The following is a 25,568-nucleotide window of genomic DNA, read 5'->3' on the forward strand; positions in this document are numbered from 1 at the left end:
ACAAATAACGAAGCACTCCAAAGACAGTAGGAATGGGCCTGGCTCCTGTTGTATGACTCTGACTCTCTACTCAAACTCACAGTTGACTTCTCTGTAAGTTCCTAATACTTTTCAGTTGTTGACAGTGGTTCAGATTTTTAAGTCTGATTTTTTTTTTTAAAAAAAAAAGCTTTAGTATCAAAATATATCTTCAGCTTTTAACAGTTAACAAGTAGCAAAAAAGGACAAAGATCCTATAATATCCACTAACGTCTGAAGTTAGAAACAGGAACAGAAGACAAACATAATGATTTACTTTGGCTTTAAGGAACAAAAAAAGGGGGGGGGGGGCAAACAAGGCATGACTTCATGGGTCTAGGTAATCCTTTGCCCAGATATAAACTGGGTATTGTGTAATCAAAGGAGGACTAATCAACTGAACTTTGGGCGTGGGAGCAGGGGAGGTAATCAAATCAGTGGTGTCTAGACAAATGAGTGTTAAAGTTAAAGTCCAAGTGAGTTGCTAGACATAAACAGGAGTTGGGGGAAAATTGAGGTGGATGAACACAGCATAAACACGTTTGAACTCCTTTGCTTATAAATAATACCAAATAAAAGTGATCTATAAAGGGTTAAAATGTTTTTTTCATTCATCACTTATTTTAAGCCATCTAATAAATCTGTAACTTAAAGGAAACAATCAAATCTGTTTTGATACCGGAGGCTTCAAGGATAGCTGTAATGATTGGTATTTATATATCTTTGAAATAATGGCATACCTGTTCACTCAAACAGAAATCTGGACTTGGTAAACTGACTTTCTTTTGTGAAAGGGAGAAGTTCGTGAATTAAGTAAATGTTTGTTAAAGTGGAGGAGGTGTTGGTATCCAATAAATAATATGCTCTATGTGATTATTATATTGAAGGTATTGGCTAGTTACCGAAACATTATTTTGTTAGCTGAAAATTTCTTTGCTTTTGCTAAATCTCTAGCAGAATTATCTTTTTTTAAATTTTCTTTGCCTCACTGTTTACAGAAACAAGATTACAGACCAAAATGAGCTTGGATGTATGCAAGTGAACCTCCCATTGAAGCAAATGGGAATTATGACTGGTTACACCAGGGCTGACTTTGGCCCAGATCTTAACTTTCCTTCCACATCTAAATTATTAGAACCTATTAACAAATGTATCATATGCAGTGTTGGGCTATGTTCCGATAGCCTGGTTACTGAAGTAATTCAGCATCTGTTACTTAAGAAATTGTCATTTTGTGACGGCATTGTGCTCTATTGCAATAGGGTAATACTGGCTTTAATGGCATTACTCTAGATCTATTCCGGTGGTAAATTAGAGCCATATTCAACTCTTTTATTTCTATATTTGCAATTTTATAAGCTAAATGTGTTGTAGTTTTAATAACTGGCATTCCTCATTAAAAAGTTGGCATTGCTCAATGTTACATTTCTCTTTGTGCTTTCATTTTGAGGGTATTTTTGGTTGATAAAAGTTTGTGTGAAAGTGTCAATGCTGACATGTATACATACATTAGTTAAGAATAAGGAGCTAGAAGAGCAATGTCAGCAAGTAAACCAGTGTCCTGATGTCATCCTCTTGTCCCTGAAATAAAGATTAGAATTCTTGCCCAGAAGAGAGAGAAGTATGAAGCAAACTTAACATGTGAGAGACTGTTACAGACTAACTGCAAGAAGTGCTATACATTGCCAGATATCACTATTACGGGGTAAAAAGGTGAAATATTATTATCCTATGTAGTGCTACTCACATCTTCCCTACCCCCCTTCACCCCTCCCCAGATCCTGATAAGATTCGTAAGCTTATTCTTCATATGAAGAAGCTGTAATAAAGTTATTACTATTAAAGGTATTGGAAAATGAGTGCCAATTTAAAAGTTATGGCTCAGAGGTTAGCTAGAGAGGGTTTTTCTGGGATTGGTGCACAAGGGCCACTCAGATACGAATAGTTATTAGTGAAACCCTTTCTAACAGGATTTTGGCTTTAGGAGAATGTAGTTTAGCTTTCAGACAGAGAAGTGCTTTTTAGACACTTTCTTGAACATGACTGTTTAACCGATAACCATGGTTCAGAAGTGTTGGTTGTTCAGGATGAGTGGAGATATGTGAATGTGGTAAAATATTAATTTTAGCTATGAAATAACTTCCGCTGTGGGTTTCTAACTTCCTTTGTCTTCATTCTTGTTCCCCTTCCTCCCCACTTGCACTTAAAACGTTATGTTTGTGTATCTTTCACCAACTTCAAGATTGCATTGATCAAAATCCAAGATGTGTGTGTATTACACAGTTCACTAATTTAAAATGCAGGTACCTTCTTTGAGATGCAGGTACATTCAGGGGCACGCTGCTCCGAGGCCACAGCCCGCTCGCTCCATCCACCCTCCCTCTGTCACTCGCTCTCCCCCACCCTCACTCGCTCATTTTTACTGATCTGGGTCAGGGGGTTGGGGCACGGGAGGGGGTGAGGGGTCCAGCTGGAGGCGCAGGCTCTGAGATGGAGCTGAGGATGAGATGTTTGGGGTGCAGGAGGGGGCTCTGGTCTGGGGGGTGGGTCTGAGGAATACAGAGTATAGGAAGGAGCTCTGGGCTGAGGCGGGGGTTGGGTTCTGGGAGAGGGCTCAGAGCTTGGGCAGGGGTTGGGGTACAGGCTCTAGGTGCAGACTCTGGGGTGGGACCAGAAATGAGGGGTTCAGGGTGCGGGCTCTGGGGTAGGACTGGGGATGACAGGTTTGGGATGCAGGAGGGGGCTAGGGGCAGGGTGTTGGGGTATGGAAGGGGGTGTGGGGTGTGAGCTCTGGGAGAGAGTTTGGGTGTGGGAGGGGGCTCAGGGGTTTGGGGCACGTGAGTGGTGCAGGCTCCGGGCAGCACTTACCTCTGACTGCTCCCTGGAAGTGGCAACAAGTCCCTAGGCGGAGGGGCGGCCATGAGGCTCTGCATGCTGCCTCTGTCCACAGGCACCTCCCCTACAACTCCCATTGGCTGTGATTCCTGGCCAGTGAGAGCTGTGGAGCTGGCGCTTGGGGTGAGGGCAGCATGTGGAGACCCCCTGGCTGCATCTACCAGTAGGAGCTGAGTGACTTGTCGCAGCTTCCGTGGAGCCAGGTAGGGAGCCTGCCAGCCCTGCCAACCAGACTTTTAATGGTCCAGTCAGCTGTGCGTTCCTGTCGAAAACCGGACACCTGGCAACCCTAGATCAGAAGTACCTAAACTTCCTAGAACAGGCTGGCATCCCAGGATTGTCTGAGCTGTCCATCCTTTAGATATGTATATATTGAGGGTTATGAAGCTTACTATAAGTAAGATCTGTTGGATGAGACCTTGGAGACAGTGTTCTTGTCAGCTCTGCACAAACCGTAAAGATCCATCATTCTCTTCAGAAGGCAGCTCCAATTTCCATCCCAAAGTGTCCCATCTGTATGCTCTCGTGTAGCAGGCTTGAGTGCTGCACTCCACCCCAGAGGTCACTGAATTTCATTTATTGTGCATGTTATCAAGTTTGAGAAGCTCTTCATCATCTTTTGCTTTAAGATGTGATACATGAAATAGGTGTGTGTTAGTACTATTGTAAAGAAAAGTCACAAGGGTGATAGAACTTCTGTGTAATGAAACAAATTGCTACAAAACAAAATCTTATCCTAGATGTTGTAATAATGGTCTGTTATTTGAATCAAGCAAGTCGAGAGTGGGCTGGGGCGGGGCCAGGGGAGAGAAATGAAGTCAGGAGACTCAAAACATTTGTCTGTAAATACAGATTGTTTTTCTATTCATTTTACAGGAAAAAATATTTATTTATAGACGGCAATAAGAATTCTGGCCAATTTTATTTACTTAATTCTTCCACTAGAGGGTGCAAGTGTTCTATAAACCTCCCTTTTGAGTGAGAGCTTTGCTTGAGTTGTAGAAGAAGAGTGTGTGTGTGTGAGAGAGAGAGAGAGAGAATTTTAATACGGGAGAACTCCTGGTTTCGTATTGCAGTGTATATAAAAAGGATGAATGAGTTTAAAAAGAAAAGATGTGATTCTGTAATAAATATGTACCCTACAGATTACACAACCCAGATTATTATTAAAAATAATTACTACTTCTGTATTTCAGATTACTGATTTTTGGATCCTATGAAAGAGAAACAAATGTTCATTGCACGTTTGAGCTGAGCAGTAATGTCTGGGAAGAAAAATCTCGGAGTTCCATTAAAACGGTAAAATGCATACATATTGTATTACTATATGACAAACTCTCATATACTCTTTCTAGACTATATATGTTCATTATTCATAACTGGTACATCAAGTGCAGTCAGGGACTGCTAGATACCAACTTTTGTCGCTAAAGGCCTGCTTATCAAAAAAGACGCACGTAAATGACTTCCATGAGCAATTACCACCACAGTGCTGCTTGCTCATATAATACCCAATTTTAACACACAAATGAAGTGCACAACTGCGCATATGCATTCATTAAAAATTGGACCGTTGAAATGCTTAACAGTCCAAATGTACAGGAAAAATGATGAAGACATTACATGTCTAAAGAACTAATTAATAAGAGTCTGCAAAATAATAAGAGTTTGGGTAACAGAAGTACTCCTGACTTTTAAGGTAGTGTAGAATCATGTATCCTATTTGAGCTCTCCTGTTAGTTTAGCAGTACACAATCCACAAACTACTTTTTCTTCTTGTCAGGAAGAGTTTCTCAAACATATAGTGTCTTTGAAACCTATATTGCCTTCAAAAAATGGAAACAGTTGTAATTTCAGATCCTATGATGGTAGTAGTAATCAAACTGTGTTGGGATTCTGCTGAAAAAGTGAATTTTTAAAAAACCTTCATTTTAATAAATATTTGTAAAAGTTGTTTAAATATCTTTCTCTGTTATGTTTAGAGCCCAGTGGTACTTGTTCGGGGCGGCAGGGGGGAGAAGAAGGTTAAGGTGCTCCAATCCTCTCCCCTCTCCTTTCTGCTCAACAAGAATAGTACATTCTGCTTCTTCAGTACTACTGATCTTTGCTTATCAATATTTTTTCCAATATGAGCAAGCAATAAACCCACCTTGCATCTCTTCATAACTGCTAATATACTTCCTTAGAAGTTCTGCGGGCAGAATTCCTTGTGAAGTGAATTGTACCATATTTGTGTGAGGAGATTGTGGGATTGGACCCAATATTGCCAGCAGGTCCTTATCTGCGTGGTCTTGTTGATATGTATAAAGTTGCATGACATTTGCCTGATCTGTGCCTTAGCAATTGTCTACATTGATTTTACACAAAATTATGCTGACAGCATGTGGTAATAAGGACATTCAAATTCATGCCCTTTTCAAAGAATAAATATTTTCTTTAAAATCGGTATGGGCAGGAATATTGTTATGCCTGCCTTTCTCGTGCTTCTTCATTAGCTGTAGAAGTTGAAAATGACTAATTCTCATTGCAGTAGTACATTTTTGAAAGCAGGTGGCAGTATAATGAAACTGATGGCCAGTTTGAGAGAGAAAAATAGTTTCGGACCTCCAGATTTTCAAAAGAGCTCTGTTCCTAATTAAGCACCTGAACACTTTTGGAAATTTTGTCCCATAATGTGTTTAAAAAAAAATTTATGTAGATAACTTTCAGTGCCATAGAAAGCACAGTGCAAACTGTGAATTACCTACAGCTGAGTTGTTAAAATGTTTCTGGTACATTGATAGCAATCCTTTGAGTGTTAAACAAGATAAATATGACAAGAACTCTATTGGAACAACACTAGTGTTGTTGGCATAAACTAGGAACATTTTTTGTCACATAAGGTGGAGGTGATGTATGTTAGAGAGCACATATTGTAGCACTGGAAGCTCTTTAAACGTTTTTGTGTGTGGAGTTTCTCAAAGTTAAACTGCTGTGTGCAGTATTGTATGGCTTTCAACATAAAATACTGCACACAGCAATTTAACTTTGAGAAATTTCACACAACTTAGCTAGTTTATGAAATCTATTAATTTAACTGAAGTATGTTCTCGGTGTGTGTATATTACAAGTCTGTAAGGTAAGAACCACATGTTCTTTAGGTGGTAGAACATCTATTCCACTTCAGGTATGTGCACGTCTAGTGCGCCAGTCAGATTTTTCCCTTTGCAGTATTGTCACATGGAGACCCTTTGGCAAAGGGTCCCTGTTCTTTGCAAATAACTCATGTCTCAGACGTGACAAAATCACTACATCAAACACATGTCTTACAGACTATCCATAATGGATATTGTGTTGTAAGGTTCCTACAGAAAGCTTGTAACTTAGCAAGACTCAGAATCATTGCAAGAAGTATGTACGGGTTATATTTTCAGAAATATCAAATTTATTGAAAGTACATTTTATGATATTGGAGTAAAAGTTAGTCACCAGGGGATAAAATGTCTCATTATGGGCCCATTCAAGTATGAGAGGGTTGTTACCCCTTAGTGGTCTAGCCTTGCTCCACTCCAAAATTATCAGAGACCACTGCAAACCATCAAAACCACTGGGAGGTGGTAAAGGAACACTGCAACAAGACAGGTTTGCCCTGTCTATGAATAGTGACAAAAGACTGTTTCATTGTAACACAGGGTGGGGAAAAGCACTCTGAATCCTTTCACTGAGGAGACATCTTGGTGAACAGGGATGTTCAAATGAAAAAATTGGATCTTGGTTCCTGTGAAGCCAGCCAGCTCTACAGCAGAGACTGAACTTTGGGCAGGGAAACCCACTTTATTAGATAGGAAAGATAACGAGTAATAACTGTAGATCCAGGTTTGTGTGTTATGATTTTGTGTTGTATCATAGCCGTTTGTTTTCACCACTTTCTTGAATCTAAACTCCATTCTTTCTTAAACCTGTTTTTGTTTTAACTGCTCACAAGTGCTGTATGATTTTTTACAAGAGTGGTGATTTAAGGTAAAGCTAGTAAACTGGGGCACACTGCTCCTTTGGGGACAGAGGGTCTGGGATTTCTGTGAGTAGCCAATGTCAGGGGTTGGATATTACGTGGGAATGATTCAAAGGGACTTGAGTGCATTTATTGTTAACCTGAAAGACACAGACAGGGCCCATGTAGCCCAGAGGAGAGTGTTTGAGTGGCTAACAGGTAGCTTAGGCTGGTGGTGTTAGCTCCCTAACACCCAGTTACCACAGGCAGGTCTACTCCTTGCTAGAGGCAGTGGGTAACAAGGTGACAGTCCTGTGTACCATGAAAATTGTCACAGGTACTCATTGGGATAGCATATGCGCTGCCTTGTGTTGCTGCTAAATGGTATAAAGCGTTCAGTTGCCACCAATCTCCCTCCGATTCTTCTTACTGTCTTTGATTGGTAGTTGGGGTGTTAGTTTATTTTTATTATAGTTAGTGTACTCATCAATAGTTGGTTAGAGCTTTAGAATAAGTTACTTTTTTAATTTAATTGGTTTTACTTAGAGAGCTGTTGTTTGTTCTGGTTACCAACTCTTGGTATCGAGAAATCCTCTGTCTCCAGACTTTTAAGCCTTGCACTGGCTTTGAGAAGTCTGTGCCATTAAGTGACCTTCTTTTCAGTATCTGAAGTGCTTAGGTGAGGGTTACATCCAGGACAGGTGTCAAATATGTAAAGACTTCAAGCCCCGATTAAGAAAGATAGAGAGGTAAGACTGCATCATCTCCTCATGAAGGCAGCCTGGTGTCCACTGTCAAAGCCTTCCCACTTAGGATGGGTACTGAGCACATCTGCCCCTGTCAGAAGTGCCCATTTAAACATTGCAGGGACTCTGTGCCCTTCTTCAGTGCCAAGGAAAAAGCATAGGTAGCATGCTTCCAAGGAGCCAACCTCCTTCAAGAAATCAATGTCCTTGGAACAGTCCTCAGGGAAACAAGATGGAGGATAGAGATAGGGAGGGGCCAGGTAGGACAGTCTCTGTCAAGGTGCAATACAGCTTTCGGTATTTTGTGTCACCAGTGCAATTCATTTCAAAGCATCCTGGGGATTCAGAACAATTTTTGGCAGATTTTTCAACAAAGATTGCAAGTAGTCTCTCAGGGCACATACAGTTAAGGCTTATTTTTCAAACCTGGTGTTGAGGGTCTCTCAAATAGACCTGGTTGCTACTTGCCACAACAAGAAATTCTAACCCTTTTGTTAAAGGGCAGGTCACAGTCAGGGATCTCTGACGGATGCTTTCATGTTATCCCAGAAAGACAATCTGAATTATGTTTACCCTCCTGTTCCACTCCTTTTCAGAGTGTTGCTGAGGATCATGCTCACATGATCCTCATAGTACCAGTGTGGCCTTGACAGTATTGTTTTTCCAGTCTGCTGATTCTCTCAGCCAAGGCTCCTTTGACACTATCTCCAGAGCCAGACCTGATCTCCTGGACCATGGTCACTTGTTAAATCGTAGTCCAGATGCTCTTCGTCGTACAGCCTGGATGCTCCAGGGTTAATGCCTCAGAAGGTAGATTATTCTGGGAATAGACAGCCTTTTAATTAGATAATTTCTACTTCAACAGGTAAGACTATTTTCCATATGGTCACAGCAAAGGAGTATTTTGCCAGTCTGGTCCTGTATACAACATATTCTGGACTGTTTTTGTTCTACCTGAAATAACAAGTCCTATCTCTGCTTTCCACCCTCTAGTTGTTGGTCAGTGTCAATTAGGTTCTTAAACCATTTGGTCATTTTATATCCTCAGATGGCAGATGCTATTTCTTCCCTCTTCATCTATCAATTTTTGGTATTCATTACCTCTGCGAGAAGAGTGGGGGAATTAAGGCCAGTGGTAGCTGAACCTCCTTACAGTCTTTTATAGGGACAAAGTATACTTAAGTCCACATCCAAGATTTTTGGTTTAGTGTTGGACTTCCACTACAATCAAACAGTATACTAATTGACTCTCTTCCTAAGCCCCGTTCTCATAAGAATGTGGAGAGGCTCCATATGTTGGATGTTAGAAGGGTGTTGGCTATCCTGATCCAGGTCATGAATCTATTTCCCAATGTTAAGTATCCGCACACCTTCTTGTCAACTGTCTACATGGGCCATCTTGATTATCACTACAAAAGTTTTTTTTCTCCTGCTGATAATAGCTCATCTCAATTAATTAGCCTCTTACTCCACCTTTTCATGTTCTCTGTATGTGTGTATATATACATCTTCTTACTATATGTTCCCTCCTATGCATCCGATGAAGTGGGCTGTAGCCCGCGAAAGCTTATGCTCAAATAAATTCGTTAGTCTCTAAGGTGCCACAAGTACTCCTGTTCTTCTTTCAACTTCTTGTGGTAGTTGCAGACAGGATGAAGGGCCTTTCTACCTCAGCGCAGAAGATCTTGTCCTGGATTTCCTCCTGTATATACCTGTGCTATGAAATTGCCATCATAGCCCTGCCAAGCAGGGTGGTAGCACGCTCAGCAAGATCTCATGCAGCTTCTGCAGCATTTTTAGCTCAATTATCTATGTCAGAAACTTGTAGGACTGTAGCTTGGTCATCAATATGTACCCTTATAACTCCTTATGCCATATCAACATTCCAGAAGAGACTGTTGCCAAGTTTGGACAAGTAGTCCTTTACCTGAACAATGACTGGAATCCGAAACACATCTCCGGTTTGAACTGCTTGTGAGTCACCTGAAGTGGATGTAATCGCCTGAAGAAGAAAAACAGTTACTGACCTGTTCTGTAATTGTTGTTCTTTGCAATGTTACACCTGTCTATTTCACAACCCACCCTCCTACCCCTCTATATCAGAGTCTGTCCCATAAAAAGGACTGGGGGGGCGGGGGCAGCAGTTGGGGCTGGCTCCACACTTTATACCATCACTCAGCAGCAGGAGGCAACAGAGGGTGTGTGCGCTGTCCTGAGTGGTACTGCTAAAAGGAATCTCCAATTCTAGTGCACTGGGCATAAACACAACTAACGTGGAATGGACATACGCAACACATCTCAAAGAACATCAGTTACAGAACAGTTAGTAACCTGTTGTTGCTTGTTTTAAAGTAAGCTATTTTAATTGACAAAGTAATAGCTTGGAAAGAAAATATTTCTAATAAAACTTGCTTCTTAATTCAGTTGGGAGATACTGTTGTGGGGTGAATTTATCTGATCATCAAAATTCCAAAGGATACATGGGAAGAGGAATAAAATTCAGTGACTTCGTGAGACTTGGATCTTGGACACATACAGTAAATGAGTTTTATAGCTGTATACTAATATAAGGCGTGGACAAATATGGCACACACTCTAAGAAGAATGCTCCTTTGTTAGCATATCTGGTGTTTGGGAAGGTGGTGTTACTATGCTGACAGTGAAACTCCTGTTGGCATATGCTGCATCAACACTGGGGCTCTGCCAGTATAGCTAACCTAGTAATGGATTTGTAGTGTAGACAAGACAGATTAAGAAAAGACTAGATGTGAAGTACCAGTTTCTACTGTGCATGCCAGAGGAGGGACTGAGGGTATGTGTACACTGAAATAAAAGATCTGCAACACAGCTGACACAGGTTAGCTGACTTGGGCTCACGGGGCTCAGGCTGTGAATCTAGTAAATTGCAGTGTAAACCCTTAGGCTGGAGCCCAGGCTCTGAGACCCCACAAGTGGAGAGAATCTCAGAGCTAAGGCTCTGGCCCCAGTGTCAGCACTCAAGTTTTATAGCCCCGTGGCCCAAGTCAGGTGACCAGTGCTCTGAGACTTGGACCTGTGAGTTTTTTATTGTAGGGTAGACATGCCCTGAGGCTCTGTGGTGTGGCTCGAGCCCACAGTAAAAATTCTGGGTGAATCAGTCAGAATGCCAATTGAGGATTCTGATGTGTACTCCCAGGAACAGTTGCTCCAGTACCCTTGAAGAGTGTAGCATGCTTTTCACTCAGCCAGATTTGCAGATCATTTGTGAAGGTGGTGGGGTTCGTCAAGGCTGGCCTAAAGAGAACACAAGGAGGAACTGTAATGCTCAGTCAAATTCTGGCCAACCCCTGTTCAGAAATGCAAGAGTCAAGGAAAGGCTTGTTGCACCCTTCCTTCAATTGTGTACTCCTGAGACTTGGCTAGAATTTGGCACTATGAAAGCCAGTATTGCCAACCCCAAGCATGCAAAAATCATGAATCACACAACAAAACATCATGAGATTTATTTTAATATAAAAAATTTGGCTCTTTATTGATTTGCTGTGTGGTGTTGGGTTTTTTTTTTGGGGGGGGGGTTGGGTTTTTTTGGTAGAGTCTTTAGGGTTTGCTCAGGTCAGAATTTTCTCCACAACCTTGAGGGCTAGATACTACTTTAAAAAAAAAAAAATTCTTGCCTAATCAAATGCCTTTAGGAGTTGTCGCCTTAAGAAAAACACCAGATTATTGCAAGAATAATGATAAAATCGTAAGAGTTGACAACACAATAAAACAAATAACATGAATTTATTCAGTATACTTGAATCTCTTAACACATAGTAATGACAAGTCACTCAATAGGAATAATTGATTGAATATTTGGATGGGAAGTTGTAACTCAGAATTACTTGCTCCTCCGAACAAGAGAAGCTTCCTGAGCTCCAACATTAGTCTATGCAGTTGACTTTTGACTGTATTGGGGAGATATTATTCATTGGTAACAGAGTAACAGCCGTGTTAGTCTGTATTGTTTCATATTCTCTGTGTATATATAAAGTCTGCTGCAGTTTCCACGGTATGCATCTGATGAAGTGAGCTGTAGCTCACGAAAGCTCATGCTCAAATAAATTGGTTAGTCTCTAAGGTGCCACAAGTCCTCCTTTTCTTTATTCATTGGTAAGTTGAGGATTTTGTATTACTTCTAGGTTCTCTTTAACGTTTAAGCCTCCTCTTAATTCCAGTCAATCCAGTAGCAACTGAGATAAAATTGTTAGAATGTATATCAAAGAGTCCAGAAATCTTAAAAAATGAAAATAGACAACTTAGGGCAAATGAAAAAATTACATATGTTCAATTTTAGAATTGTATAATTCAGAAGAGCTTTATAACCACATGAAGGCACAGCATCTGATTTGGACTGTGAATTATGTTCTACTGTTTTCATAAGAAAAATACTCATATTCTGTAGTTATTGGCATTTTCATTCTTTATGTTAGCAGTGATAAGAGATTAGACAGCTTTAATACTTCATAATGAATGGTGGTGAGACTCTAATCTGATCCCTTTATTTATGGAATATTAGTAGGTGTCACAATTAGTTTTGAAAAATGATGCTGTTATTAAACATATCCAGTGTGTTACTGAAATGTCTGTTATAATAGAAAGGGGTCTGATGCCTCCAAGGTATTTATCAGATCATGTTCATAGCTCAAATTAATAATTTGAGAGATGATTTGGCACATTCCCATACAAAATCCACACACTACTAAAAACATGAATAGTGCAGACTGGTGGAATTAATGTTAATTTCTGAATGTCATAATTATGGATAAATAGTATTGTAGCATCATAATTATACATAAATAGTATTCCGTACCTTAGAAGGGAAGATCATTAAAGATGGGTGTCTTGCGACACTTCACACATTTATTTATTTATTTTATTTTTAGTATACAGATATTAACTAGAAGCTGTACCTTGTATGGGGTGTAAGGGTCATAGCTTTTTATATAGATGTTTTGAAAGTTGTCCACTAAAATGGAAATTAGCTTTTTCAATTAGGTGGGTACATACTAAAAGAAAAATTCGTCCTATGCTACATTTGATCTTGTTCACGTAGTGTGAAATCCTGGCCTCATTGAAATCAATGGGAATTTTGCCCCTGACTTCATTAGTGCCAGGATTTCACCCACCGTAATGTGTAAGATTAGCAAAGGTTTTTTTCTATCCAGACTTTTAATTATCTTATGAAATAAAATGAAAATAACTCCAGATAACAAGTGTATGAGTTACAGAAATGGACCCTAAAGTGTTAGGTTTTTATTCCATAGAGTTTTGTTAGTTCAAAATCAGCTGTGGAGATGAATGCCTTTTCTGAGTGGGTATCCTTCCAAACCCCCAGAAATGGCCATATAGTAGTACCACACCTTTCTAAGAATAGCAGCATTTCTGTGCCTGCTCCCAGCAGAGTAGAGCAGGACAAACCTAGAACTGAGCTTTGAAGTTCCTAGGATGTTAGGATTTGTTAATATAAGTAATTCTGCAACACTTGGGGGGGGGGAGGGGAGGGAGGGAAATAGTGTTTTCTCTTTCTTTGCACAGTCTTTATGCTGAATAGTTCAGCCTATGTATAACCACTATAGATCGTTGTCTTCTAGGTGTCTCATGCCCAATATGAGCATGGAAACTTTAAACTGGATAACTTTTGCATTTGCTGTTTGTTTGAAAGTAAAATAATAGAAATAGTAGTGTGCATTATTAGTTCAGTTACTATCTACATATTTTTCTGCTGTTGTTGTAGTACTGGACCTTTTGAGTGAGACTGCCAATTTTATTAACTTATTAAATAATGCCAAATGTGGGGGAAACGTAGATAGACTAATACCTCCTCCATTTTTCTTGGGACTTTTACAAATTGGATTCAGTGCCTCTGGAGTCTAGAGACTAGCTTGTGCCTGTCTCCTCCTGTTTTGATTGTATTTCATAATCTGCATGTCACCAAATACTCAGCTGTTACTGGCATTGTGAATTGTATAAAAGTATTATTACTGGGGTATATACGCTGTTTTAAAGACTTGTAGAAAGAAATTCATCTCGGCCTATCCACTGTTTCCATGATTAAAAAGCAGACTTCTAATTTAAAGGTCAAACACCACAGAAAAGAGAAGACAGTTGTTGTTCTGAAAATAGTTAAGTAGATAATTTGAAAGCTCTATTTTCAGCCAACAGTGAGGTCCAGACAATACTTAGTATGCCTGTGTGCTTGTATTAATAAAGGAATAGTTTTTCTCCTGATAGGCTAGGAGAGGAATTGCATCTGACCATTGAGTCCTGTGGTGGGGCGGTGCCCCACCCCCATGCCAGATTGGGCTACAGCAGGCCAGAGCGGCTGTGCAGGGTGGCAGCCAATCAGGGAGGGCCTGTTAGAGAGCCAATCATGGCTAGGCTAGGCCCTATATAATGGCTGCCCAGGAAGGGAGCGGGCAGTCTCTCCCAGGCCTTCAGAGGGTGAAGGTCTGTCTCCTGCATGAGGAGACCAGCACCAGGGACAGCATAATCCTGGGCAGGCTTGGGGAGCAAAAGGGAACTCCCGCCCGGTACCTGCTGAGCTGCAAGCCCTGAGAAAAAGGGCCTACCCGATGCAAAGGGGCCGAAGGGGAAATCTTCAGGGAGAGAGATGGACAAAGGGCGAGAAGGGGGGCAGGCAGGAAGGCAGCTGTCAAAGGGTCCCTGGGTTGGGACCCAGAGTAGAGGGCGGGCCTGGGTCCCCCCCTTGCACTTCCACCTGGCCATTCGGAGTGGCCATCACGGACTGCACCAGACCCCTGCCAAAAGGGGTTAAACTTTGGGGTGTGGTTGGCCATTGTGGTTGGGCAAAAAAGGACTGCTGACTACACCAAACCCCCAGAAGGGGGTGAGACTGGAGCAGTGGGCACGGCCGGAGGGCAGTGTCCTGAAGAGGACGCCGCTGAGCGGGGAGCAACGTGGGTCCAGACCCAATGGAGGGCAAGAGACGGACGGGACACCACAAGTGGAGGGCGCTCCACATGGACTGAGCTAATTCCCAGAGTCAACAGCCTGGGCACTGCCGGAGGGCGGTGTCCTGAAGAGGACGCTGCAAGCTGGGAGCAACGCGGGTCGAGACGACAATCTAGGGTGAGAAACAGACGGGACATCACCGGCAGAGGGCACTCAGCATGAACTGAGTTAATTCCCAGAGTGAACAGGAGGAGGTGCTGCGGTGATGAGTCCCAACCCTGTCACAAGTCCCAAAACATATAAACAACAAATCCCTACGGTATGTATAAATTTAAGCAGCTCAGAGTTCCTATTTTATGTTTCGCTAAATAAATACTTACAGTTAAAGAAATGCATTTAGAATACCCCATCCAGCAGAATTTTGTCTTTCCAGCGGTTTCACAAGGTTTCTGTGAGTTTTAGACAGGACAGCCATGGAGAAAACTGCAAATTTATTTGGGTAAATTTTCCAGCATCCTCATCTTCCAAAGAGACGCCAGCAAGCACTTACTCTACTGAGCATTCGGGGAGTCAGTCCTCTGAACACTTACATATGTAGGGAAGAAGATTAGCTGCTTCAGTGTGCAGGTCTTGTCCTCTTACCTGGCAAATAGATACCTTCTAGGATTACTCTAGCAGGGAAAAGGCTCTGCAATTAGGGGCTTCAAAGCAAGCTAATCTTTCAGTTGAATGGATTTGTCAAGATTTGCAGCCTTTCTGATAGATTTTATGGCTGAATAGGGCCTTCGGTGAATTATCTGTATGCAATTTTAAAAATTGTTTTAGGCAAGACAGTTGATGTGCTTTAAAAATAACAGGCCATATCTTTTTGTGGAGCTTCATTTAAATAAATTATAGATTTTTTTAAAAAAAAAATTATATTTAAAGGTATCTGGCATAGGAACATGTGGATGTTAAAATGAGAAAAATCATATAAATCAAATTCAACACCCATTGAAATGAATTGCCTGGAGATACTGAACTGTAATGTCAAATTTGAAGTGGCTGTGAAACACTAATTTATAAATATATAAAGCCAAATGCCTCACAGTTAGCATTTTGGAGTGCTTATTTAACAGTCTGCCATTTGAGAGTTTAATCCTATCAAAAGAAAAGAGGAGGATTAAAGCAAGTAAAGGTTTTTGAAAATGTCACTTTTTATGAAAATTCATGGTCTTATAAAGTTTGATAATATTTGTAAATACAATGGGGAATAGGTCTGAGATTTGCGCTTTACGTAATATTCTGTAATCTGTCTTTCAAATAAACTTGAAGGCCATCAGGTTTTTTTTCCTCTACTCTTGAGCATTAAACATTTTTAACTTCAGGCTTCAGATAGCTTTTCTACTGCTTAACCAGAGATTTTTCCCTAAAATTCTACTGTATGTATATATTTTTCTGTAACAATGTTGGAACTAGTTTTTTTTTCATGCATGTCCAAACTTTTATGTCTACCTTCTTGAATATGCACTTTAGGATAGTTTTTAATATGATTACATTAGGCCATATTGTGACTGGAGAAACCTTTGCCTTCTCTGCCCTCCTATGACAGGATCAGGGACAATTGCAGACCCTGTGCTTGGGCATGTTGGGGATACTTCCTCACTGTTTTGGGGACAAACATTGCCCAAAGGGGAAGGGGAGGAGGCAGGTTCCATGGCTGTGTCTTTCAGTTTCCACACTAGCTGGCAGCACAGGACAGCTGCATCATGTGCAACCTATGTAATTCTCTCCCCCCCTCCCCCCCATGTGTCATGAAACCCAATCTCTGAGGCAGAGTCCTTCCAAGATTTTCCCTGCTGCAGCTCTATACAACCCCCAACCAAGGGTTTTTTAGGTTACAATCTAGCCTGTTAGATTTGAAAAATAATACGCCACACAAAAACTGAATTAAAATTAATATTGTGAAGTGAAGCACTCAGAAGTTAGAAAATCTTCTAGTGGGAAAAGTGTACTTTTTTAAAAAAAAAAACTCCATATACGCTATCAGCGAAACTCAAGTTTTACTCAGCGTCTGAGAAGAAAATGCATTTCCAGCCAAAAACAAAGCGAATAAAAATTGCTCCGCCCAAATGGTGAAAGAATCAAAGTTCATAAGCAACTGAAAATACGTGGGGGTTTAAGGGATTATGTACCCTAATGGGTTGCTGCTGCTGCTCATGTTGTCATTACAAAAGGTGATGGGATCTTGTATATCCCATGCTTCATAGTTGCTACATTCTCTGCAAGGATGGCACTGGCCTCTCACTGATCCCACAGGAAGCATATATGTTCCAAACGCATCTGTGAGGTCTCTGGGGGTGAGAGTTGTGCCATCTCTTCTTTATGGGGTTGAGGTAAGTGGTCTTCCACTTAGAGATGACTCCTCTGAGTGCTCCATGAGGAAAACCTTGCAGAGGCTTCTTACAGATGGGTAGTTTGGGCCTTCTGTTCTTTTAATACTTCTGTTAAACTCATTAAAGGCAAAATCCATGCTAACAATGCAGCTACACTTTATAAAGGTCAGTGACATGATGACAATTTTTTTTATAAATCTTTAAGTTCTATATTTTGCATTTTTAATGACTGATTTAATTAAGTCTTTCTGAAGGCTCCTATTCTGAATAGCAAATGTAACGGTTTTCCTGGTCAAATTTTTAAGTTGTCATTATGCAAATAGTATAAACAAATCAAGTTTCTCATACAGCAATACAAAAAGGCAAGTAAATTGAACATGATCTTTCCCCTTGAAGCAGATGTAAAACCCAAGAAGAGCTGTTCTATTTTAGCTTCCACAGATGTATTCTGCTGACAATCCTTTTTGTATTCTCATGGTAATCTGCTCTGCTACACGTACAAATATTGGACACAGGAAGGAGTTTTAAGTAGGTTTTGCAGACAGCTGTGTTTCTCATTTGCAAAGAAATTGATTTACAGTGATAGCTGATCTCACTAAATAAATAGGTGGCCCAGGCATGAAAGCTAACTTTGTTTATATAAACAGTATGGCCTATTGTAAGAGAGATAACAGTGTTTTATTGACCAGGGTAAACAGATGGTTTCTGGGTAATTTGGTTCGTTTCTGGAATGACTTTCCAAACTATTTGTGTGGTGTCCTACTGTGAAGTGCTGCAGCCATTGTACTCAAATTGATGTCTGTTGTTTGTAGTTGAAATGAGAAAAAACCTTTCCAAATACATTCTGACAAAACAATCTTTTTTAAAAAAGTAGTTGTCACCCACACTTCCCCTTAGTGCCCCTATATTCCATGTTTGTTTATAAAGGCCAAGATTTTCAAAAAACGATTTTTTCTGGGTGCTTCAATTTTGGAGCATTCAATGTGAAACACCTTAGATCAGAGTGGGTGCTGAGCACTTTCTGAAAATCACACCCTCTGAAATGTGTCAAGTTAGGCACCCAAAATCACTAGTCACTTCTGAAAATCTTGGCCAAATTGTCTAACACTTTCATAGGTTGATGGATTCCAAGGTCTGAAGGGACCACTGTGATTGTCTAGACAGACCTCCTGTATAAAACGGCCATAGAACTTCCCCAAAATAATTGCTTGAGCATATATATTATAAATACATCACATCTAGATTTAAAAATTGTCAGTGATAGAGAACAAATTACCAACAGTTGTGATAGATTCTAATTGTTAATTACTCACCTCTAAAAAATGTATGCCTTATTTCCGGTCTGAATTTGTCTAGCTTCAACTTCCAGCCGTTGAATCATGTTATTTCTTTCTCTGATACACTGAAAAGCCTGCTATTAAATATTTGTTCCCCATGGGTAGAGTGGCAGGGCATGGGCCCCGGCCTATTTGGGAGCCCCTGTCAGCAGGAGGCCACAGGTGCCAGACCTGTAGCCATGTCCCCTGCCTCTTCTCTCCCCCTCCTGGTCCACCGCCATGCTCTTCCTCTTTCCCCTGAGACCCCACCCCCTGGTCAGGCCAGAAGCTGGGTTGTGGTAGGCTGATCATATCCCCTCATGGACCTAGCCCGTGCCCCTCTTATACCCCCAATCCGCGCACGGACTTGGCCCGAGCCCCGTTGCTCACCCCCAAAGCCCCTTTTTGGCAAAACTAGGCATTTATCCTATTTGTTGTTGCCAACTGATCATCAGTTTTGCCAAACAAGTCAGGATGTCCAGGCAGGGCTTAAAAAGGGGACTGTACCGGCCAAAACAGGATGATTATCCTAGGCTTTGGTAAGAGCCACCCAGGGAGACTAGGCCGCTGTGGGGAGCCCCAGCCCCTCCACCTGCCTTGGGCAGGAAGCCCTGGTGCCTGAGAGCAGCCCCCAACCCATGTCCCTGCCCCCTGGGGCACACCATCTAGGTAGGTGGATGTTCCAGGGCTCCCTGGAAAGCTCTTACCACAGCCCCTTCTGGCCTGGCCAGGGGGCAGGGTTTTGGGGGGCAGAGCCTGGTGGTGTTGGGGCCCCAAAAATTTTGTGCCCAGGACCCCAAAAAATATTAGTCCGCCTCTGTGTGTAGATACTTTATAGACTAATCAGGTCACCCCTTAACATCTTTCTTGAATTGTGGGCACCAGAACGGGACACAGTATTTCAGTCGCAGTTGCACCAGTGTCAAATATAGAGATAAAATAACCTCTCTACTCCTACTCGAGATTCTCCTGTTTCTGCATCCCGGGATCACATTAGCTCTTTTGGCCAAACGTCACACTCTGAGCTCATGTTCAGCTAATTATTCATCATGACCTCTAAGTTTTCTTCAGAGTCACTGCTTCCCAAGATAGAGTCCCCCATCGTGGAAGTGTGGCCTACATTCTTTTCTACATGTATACATTTACATTTAACGGTATTAAAATGCATATTATTTGCTTGTGCCCAGTTTACCAAGCAATCCAGATCACTTTGAATTAGTGACCTGTCCTCTTCATTTTTAACCCCTCCCCCAGTTTTCGTCAGCTGCTGACTTTATCAGTGACGATTTTATGTTCTCTTCCAGGTCATAAATAAAAAAGTTAAGTAGCATAGGGCACAGAACCAATTGCTGTGAGATCCCACTGAAAATACCCCCACTCAGTGACGATTCCCCATTTACGGTAATATTTTGAGACCCATTAGTTAACTAGTTTTAATCCATTTAATGTGTTCCATGTCAATTTTATGTTCTATTTTTAATCAAAATGTCATGTGGTACCCAGTCAAATGCTTTACATGAGTCTGTCTATTACATCAACACTGTTCCCTTCATCAACCAAACTTGTAATCTCACCTAAAAAGGATATAAAGTTAGCTTTGTCATGATCTATTTTCCTGTTGATTTGCATTAATTACATTTAATGTTTTATTAATCGAGTCCTGTATCAGCTGCTTTATTATTGTGCCAAGAATCACTGTAAGGCGGACAGGCCTATAATTACACCGATCATTTAGTTTACCCCTTTTTAAAAATTGGCACATTAGTTTTCTTCCAGAACTCCACCAGTGCTCGAAGACTTATTGAAAATCCGCATCAATGGTCCATCGAGATCATCAGCCTGTTCTTTTAAAACTCTTCGACGCAAGTTATGTGGATCGGCTGATTTTTAAAATGCCTGACTTTAGTAATTTAATATCCTCCAGAGATATTAGTGGAATGGAAAGATGAAACGTTATCCCCATATGATGAAATATAATCTGTTTTTCCCTCCCAAATGCAGAGCTGAAATATTTGTTGAACATTTCTGCCTTTTCTGTATTACTATTGATGATTCTACTATTTCCAGATAGTAATTAGCCAATATCATTGTCAGGATTCTTCTTGTTCCTAATATATTGTCCTTAACTCTGATGGCCATAGATTGCTCCTTGTGTCCCTTTGCTTCCCTCAGGAATTTTAGAAAAATAAATTCTGATTTATATTCATTATTATCAACTTCCCCTTTCTTCCATTTGTTGTATATTATTATTTTTATTTTTTTATAGCTGCCTTCACTTCCCCTCTAAACCGGGTTGGTTTTTTAAGCAGTATGGCTCTCTTCCTTGAGTGTGTGGGATTGTGGCTTTTTGGGTGTCTAATAAGAAATACTTGAGTCACAATGGGCCAGATCTTCAGATCGTATAAATTGTCGCACTTCCGTTGAAGTGAAGGGAACTATGCTGATTTATACCAGTTTAAGATCTGGCATAATTACTTATTTACAGAGAGAGGTAGAATTCATGTATAGCTTATTATATATTTTAGGAAAGAAACACTTCTGTTTTTTTAATATCAAGATAAAACAAGCAACTTATATGGTCTCTTTGAGACTCTCTCTCTCAGTGCTGCTGATAAGGGTAGAGTAGATGTAAAACTTCTCTGTATACAGTGCTCAATTATGGAGCAAGGGCATCGAAAAATAACCACTCAGCAAATGTTTAACTCTTCTTATATACCAAAAATATCCAAATCAGAAACACTTGGATTAAATCCATAAACTATAAATGTATCTAGTTTTAGAAAGCCTCCTAATTACTGGAGAATTTTAGCTAGCTAAATTACCCAATAAAGAAATCTCTTTAAGCATTAATTACAATACTGCAAGGCTGGAATATTTTTTTTTAAAGTCCTTTCATATAAGTTTTGACATGAATTTTAAAAAAAATTCTTCATCTTAGCCAAACATTTAACAGTTCTTATCCAAAAACCAAAGTCTCATATTTTTAGGTTCCTTTTTTCTTCTTCTTCTTCAGCAGACGTATAAAATATCATAGTCGTTCACATTGTGAGGTAAAATGACAACATCAAAGCCCATGTGTGCGTTTTCAGCTTCAGGGCTTCTAACTTGCTACCTTTTAGCTGCATTTTCCTGGTCACCGCTGGGAACATTAATCTCTTATTAAAGTGAGAATTCTGTTTTCTTTATCAAATCATGAACATATTTGTTGCCTGTAAATGAGAAAATAGTTCTGCATTTTGAATGAAAAATTTATTGCTAATCTTAGATCAATTTCTATGGATTTTAGAAGAAATATGAAAAATCGTTTCAGTGCACAAAAACAGTTCAGAATTAGGGCCTGATGCTAGAATCACTCCATCTAAAATTGCCAATCCACAAGTAGAGTGATTACCATGCCACACTATTCCTAAATGTAATCTTAATTTCTGAGTGTTTCCACCTGTTCATTTTCACAGTTGCACACAATCAGTTTTATATTTAATTTGATTAGCTGTATATTCAGTATTGATGTTAAATAACACATTGAACTGATTCTGATTTCATATGAACTGATGTAACTCGGTTGACTATAGTGGAGTTATTCCTTATGTACATTGGTGTACATGAGATCAGAATCAGGCCTGTTTTTCTTAGTCTGTACTTATGTATTAGTGTGCTAATCATGACAGTATTTAAATTTATAAACGTGTGCTTTAGGAATAGCTTTTCCTCATTGTCTTTCATTATATTCTCAAACCTTGATACTTATGGTGCAAATGCATCCACTTGCTCTTGAACCATTTTCCCATCAATTCAATTGCTGTTGGCTCTATAAAGAGATTTCAGAAGAGTCCCTGAAATACCCAGTGTGTCAAAGCTATGATGCGCAAGGGAGACTAACCAACCACCATGACAGAATTTAACTGTCGGCAGTGCTCCCTTACTACATCAGAACCTGACCAAACAGACCCTAATAGCCATGAATGAGACTGGTGGCTTCTGTTGCAAGTAATTTATATCTCCCTACTCTCCTCCCCCAGCATCTCCTCCCCATCTGATTGAAAAAGCTCAGTCAAAGAAGAAAAGCATCAAATCAAGATAAATACAAAAGAGATCTGAGTAGGGACAGTCAGCCACAAGTATAAGTACCTAACAAAAAATAAAGGAACATGGCTGTTATAGTGCTAGTCTGCCCTCCCTGCCCCCACCTCATCTCTCTGTATGATCCAACATTTTTTTCTTTTACTCGCTCCTATGTACTCTTGTTCATGAAATCCTGTGAATTCAAAATCAAGATTTTTGTATTTGCCATCTTCATGAGCTAGGAAATTAATACATATAAATAAAATTGGTGTCATAATAAAAAAAAAATGCCAGATACACTGCAAGTTTGTAAGTTCCAGTTTGTTAAACTCTAAGTCAAAGTATGGTCCTTCTGTTGTTTTATTGTCAGAAGACAACCATCCACAACAGCCCCACACCACTGAACTTTTAATCAAACTTACTGCTACAGAGAAGCCTGTTTCTGCAGTATTGGCCTTTGTCTGCCTTGACTGAAAGTGGGTCATACTTGTATGTATGAGCAGGGAGTCACTTGGCACCACACTGTTTACGTGTGACCTTGGTTCATAGTCTGATTTTTTTTTAAGACTTTCTGCATTACTAAAGGTACAAGAAACCTTTTTAAATAGTAAAATATTAACAAGCTACCCTTGCAACCATCCATATTCAGTATCTGAAGGTAATGAAATATGCATTTTGTGCCATGACAGAAATGAAGACTGTTATCTTGACAGTCCAAACACTGTGAAGATCATGACATGTTAAAATTCTATTGTACAGTAGTGCATTGATCATCAGCTTTTATAGGTGTGATTGAATAGTAGAGTACAATAGGCAAAAACAAAGAATTTAATCCCATCCGCATCTGTCTTGAAGAGAGGAGAAAGACCACCGGTTAATTCACTCCATTGAGGCTTCACTGTCAAATGTAAGTAAATAAATAAAGTCTGTACCCAATAACTGTGAAATCTCATTATCAGTTAGTGAAAACAAACATTGGAATAGCTTATTGGAGAGAAGTAATTTTAAGATCTTGTCAATTTTTTACTGTATTGACTTATCGATCTTTTATTTAAAAAAAAACAAGGAGTACTTGTGGCACTTTAGACATGCCCAAATAAATTTGTTAGTCTTTAAAGTACCACGAGTATTCCTCGTTGTTTTTGCTAATAAAGACTAACACGGCTACCACTCTGAAACCTGCCACCTTTTATAGTTGCACCACAAAACCCTCTGCTTGGTATTAAAGACCTTAAAACTATCTTAGGCCTTGTCTACACTGGCAAGTTTCTGCGCAGTAAAGAATCTTTCTGCCGTGTAACTCCCAGGGTGTACACACTGCCTAGCCACTTAGTGCGCAGAAACTGTGCAGTTGCAATGCTGTAAAAACACCCCGCTGACGAGAGGCGTACAGCTTTCTGCGCTGGGGCTACAGCGCTATGGTGCCAGTGTAGACACCCTGGTCGATTGCAGCGCTGCGATAGGCCTCCGGGAGGTGCCCCACAATGCCTGTTCTCACCTCTCTGGTCATCGGTTTGAACTCCAGTGTCCTGCCAAGAGGTGACCAACCGTGAGCCCCACCCCTTAAATTCCTTGGGAATTTTGAAAGTCCCCTTCCCGATTGCTCGGTGACGCGTGCAGTGGTCTCAGCGCATCTTTCCAGGTGACCATGCCTGCTCCACGCACCAGGCGATCCCCCGCTTGGAGCAATGCCAAGCTGCTGGACCTCATCAGCATTTGGGGAGAGGTGGCTGTGCAGTCCCAGCTGCGCTCCAGCCATAGGAATTATGATACCGACAGACAGATTTCACGATGCATGACAGAAAGGGGCCATGACTGGGACACACTGCAATGCAGGGTCAAAGTGAAGAAGCTGCAGAGCACCTACCACAAGGCACAGGAGGCAAACCACCACTCCGGTGCTGGGCCCACGAGCTGCCGGTTCTACAAAGAGCTGGACGCGTTACTCAGTGGCGACCCCATCTCCACTGCGAAGGCCACTGTGGATACTTCAGTGGTTCACATGCCAGTTGAGAGTAGACTAGCCAGGAGGAGGAGATCTTGGATGAGGATGGGGAGGGGAACCCAGGTACAGAGGACGACTTGGAGGTCAGAGATGCATCCAGCCAGGAGCTCTTCTGTATCCCAGAAGAGGCTAGTCAGTCACAGCTGTCGGAGCTTGGCAAAGCACAAACAGGAGAGGAAGCCCCTGGTGAGTGTCTTTGATTTTGGGAATCGCTGAAGCGAGTTGTTGGGGGCAGGAGGGTTGCAGAAAACAGGCTTGTGTCTGTATGATGCGCGTACCAACACATGCCTAGTCTGAGCGGCGGAACAGGGTGTTGATTGACTCCCTCTCTTCACGGGAATCTCCCTCAGAGATCTCCACGAAACTCTCATGGAGATACTGGGCAATCCGCTGCTGCGGGTTCTACGGCAGAGCTGCTTTGTTTCTTGCCCCATTAAGGGTAAGTTTCCCGTGCCACTCTGCCATCACTGTGGGGGGCATTACTGCACACAGGCGAGCCACGTAAGGGCCAGGGCGGAAGCGGCAGTCTTGGAGAAGACCCTCCCTTGATTCCCTGCTCACCCTCAGCAGTGAGATATCTTCCATAATTAACACAGCCTGTGGAAAATGTGGGGACAGTAATGATTATAAGGCCCCTTCTACAGTGCTGGCTCTCCCCAAGAGCCACGTGCCCAATGTATAGGAAGGCCCTGGAACACTGATTTCCCCTGCTTCTGCGGGTACTCACCATTTTGGGGGTCTTGTGGCTCACGTGTGCTTGCCTGGGGTCAGCCAATTAGTGACAAGTATGTGAATAGTGGCAGTGTTTTAAATCACTGAATCAGTGGTCTGTGTGTTTCAAACAATACTGCTTCAGTAAAATGTTGCATTTTGGCTTCACGGATATGAACTTGGGAGCCCAGCCTCCCTCTTTGTTGTTTCTGGCTGAAAGGCTGCGCAAAATTAGAAAGCGTCCACAAAGAACTAAAGAGGACTTTCTGCTTGATGTCATGATGCACTCTGTGGCCAAAAAACAAGAATTGAAGGAGTGGCTGGACAGCGACTAGAGGGATTGAAAGGAGAATGCGGCACGCCAGAATGAAGCGACAGAGTGGCTCTTAAACGTTATGGATCTCCAAACGGACATGCTCCAGACGCTACTATCACTATAAACTGAGCAGTTCTGTGCCGTCACAGTCCAGCTCTGCGGACTCCCAGTACCCACTGCGCTCAGCACCCGTTCCTCTGCAGTTTAGCCCTGCTGAAGTA

General features: G+C 41.2%; 1 protein-coding gene across 1 annotated transcript in view; it reads left to right on the forward strand.

Moving 5' to 3' along the window:
• The window catches only part of PDZD8 (PDZ domain containing 8), a 144,140-nt gene that overhangs the window by 58,721 nt on the left and 59,851 nt on the right, over positions 1–25,568 (forward strand). The window contains exon 3 of the mRNA XM_077823072.1: positions 4,110–4,212. Within this exon, the coding sequence (XP_077679198.1) occupies positions 4,110–4,212 (103 nt within the window). The remainder of the gene's footprint in view (positions 1–4,109; positions 4,213–25,568) is intronic.

This window comes from Eretmochelys imbricata, chromosome 7 (assembly GCF_965152235.1).
Source record: "Eretmochelys imbricata isolate rEreImb1 chromosome 7, rEreImb1.hap1, whole genome shotgun sequence".
Classification (NCBI taxonomy): domain Eukaryota; kingdom Metazoa; phylum Chordata; order Testudines; family Cheloniidae; genus Eretmochelys; species Eretmochelys imbricata.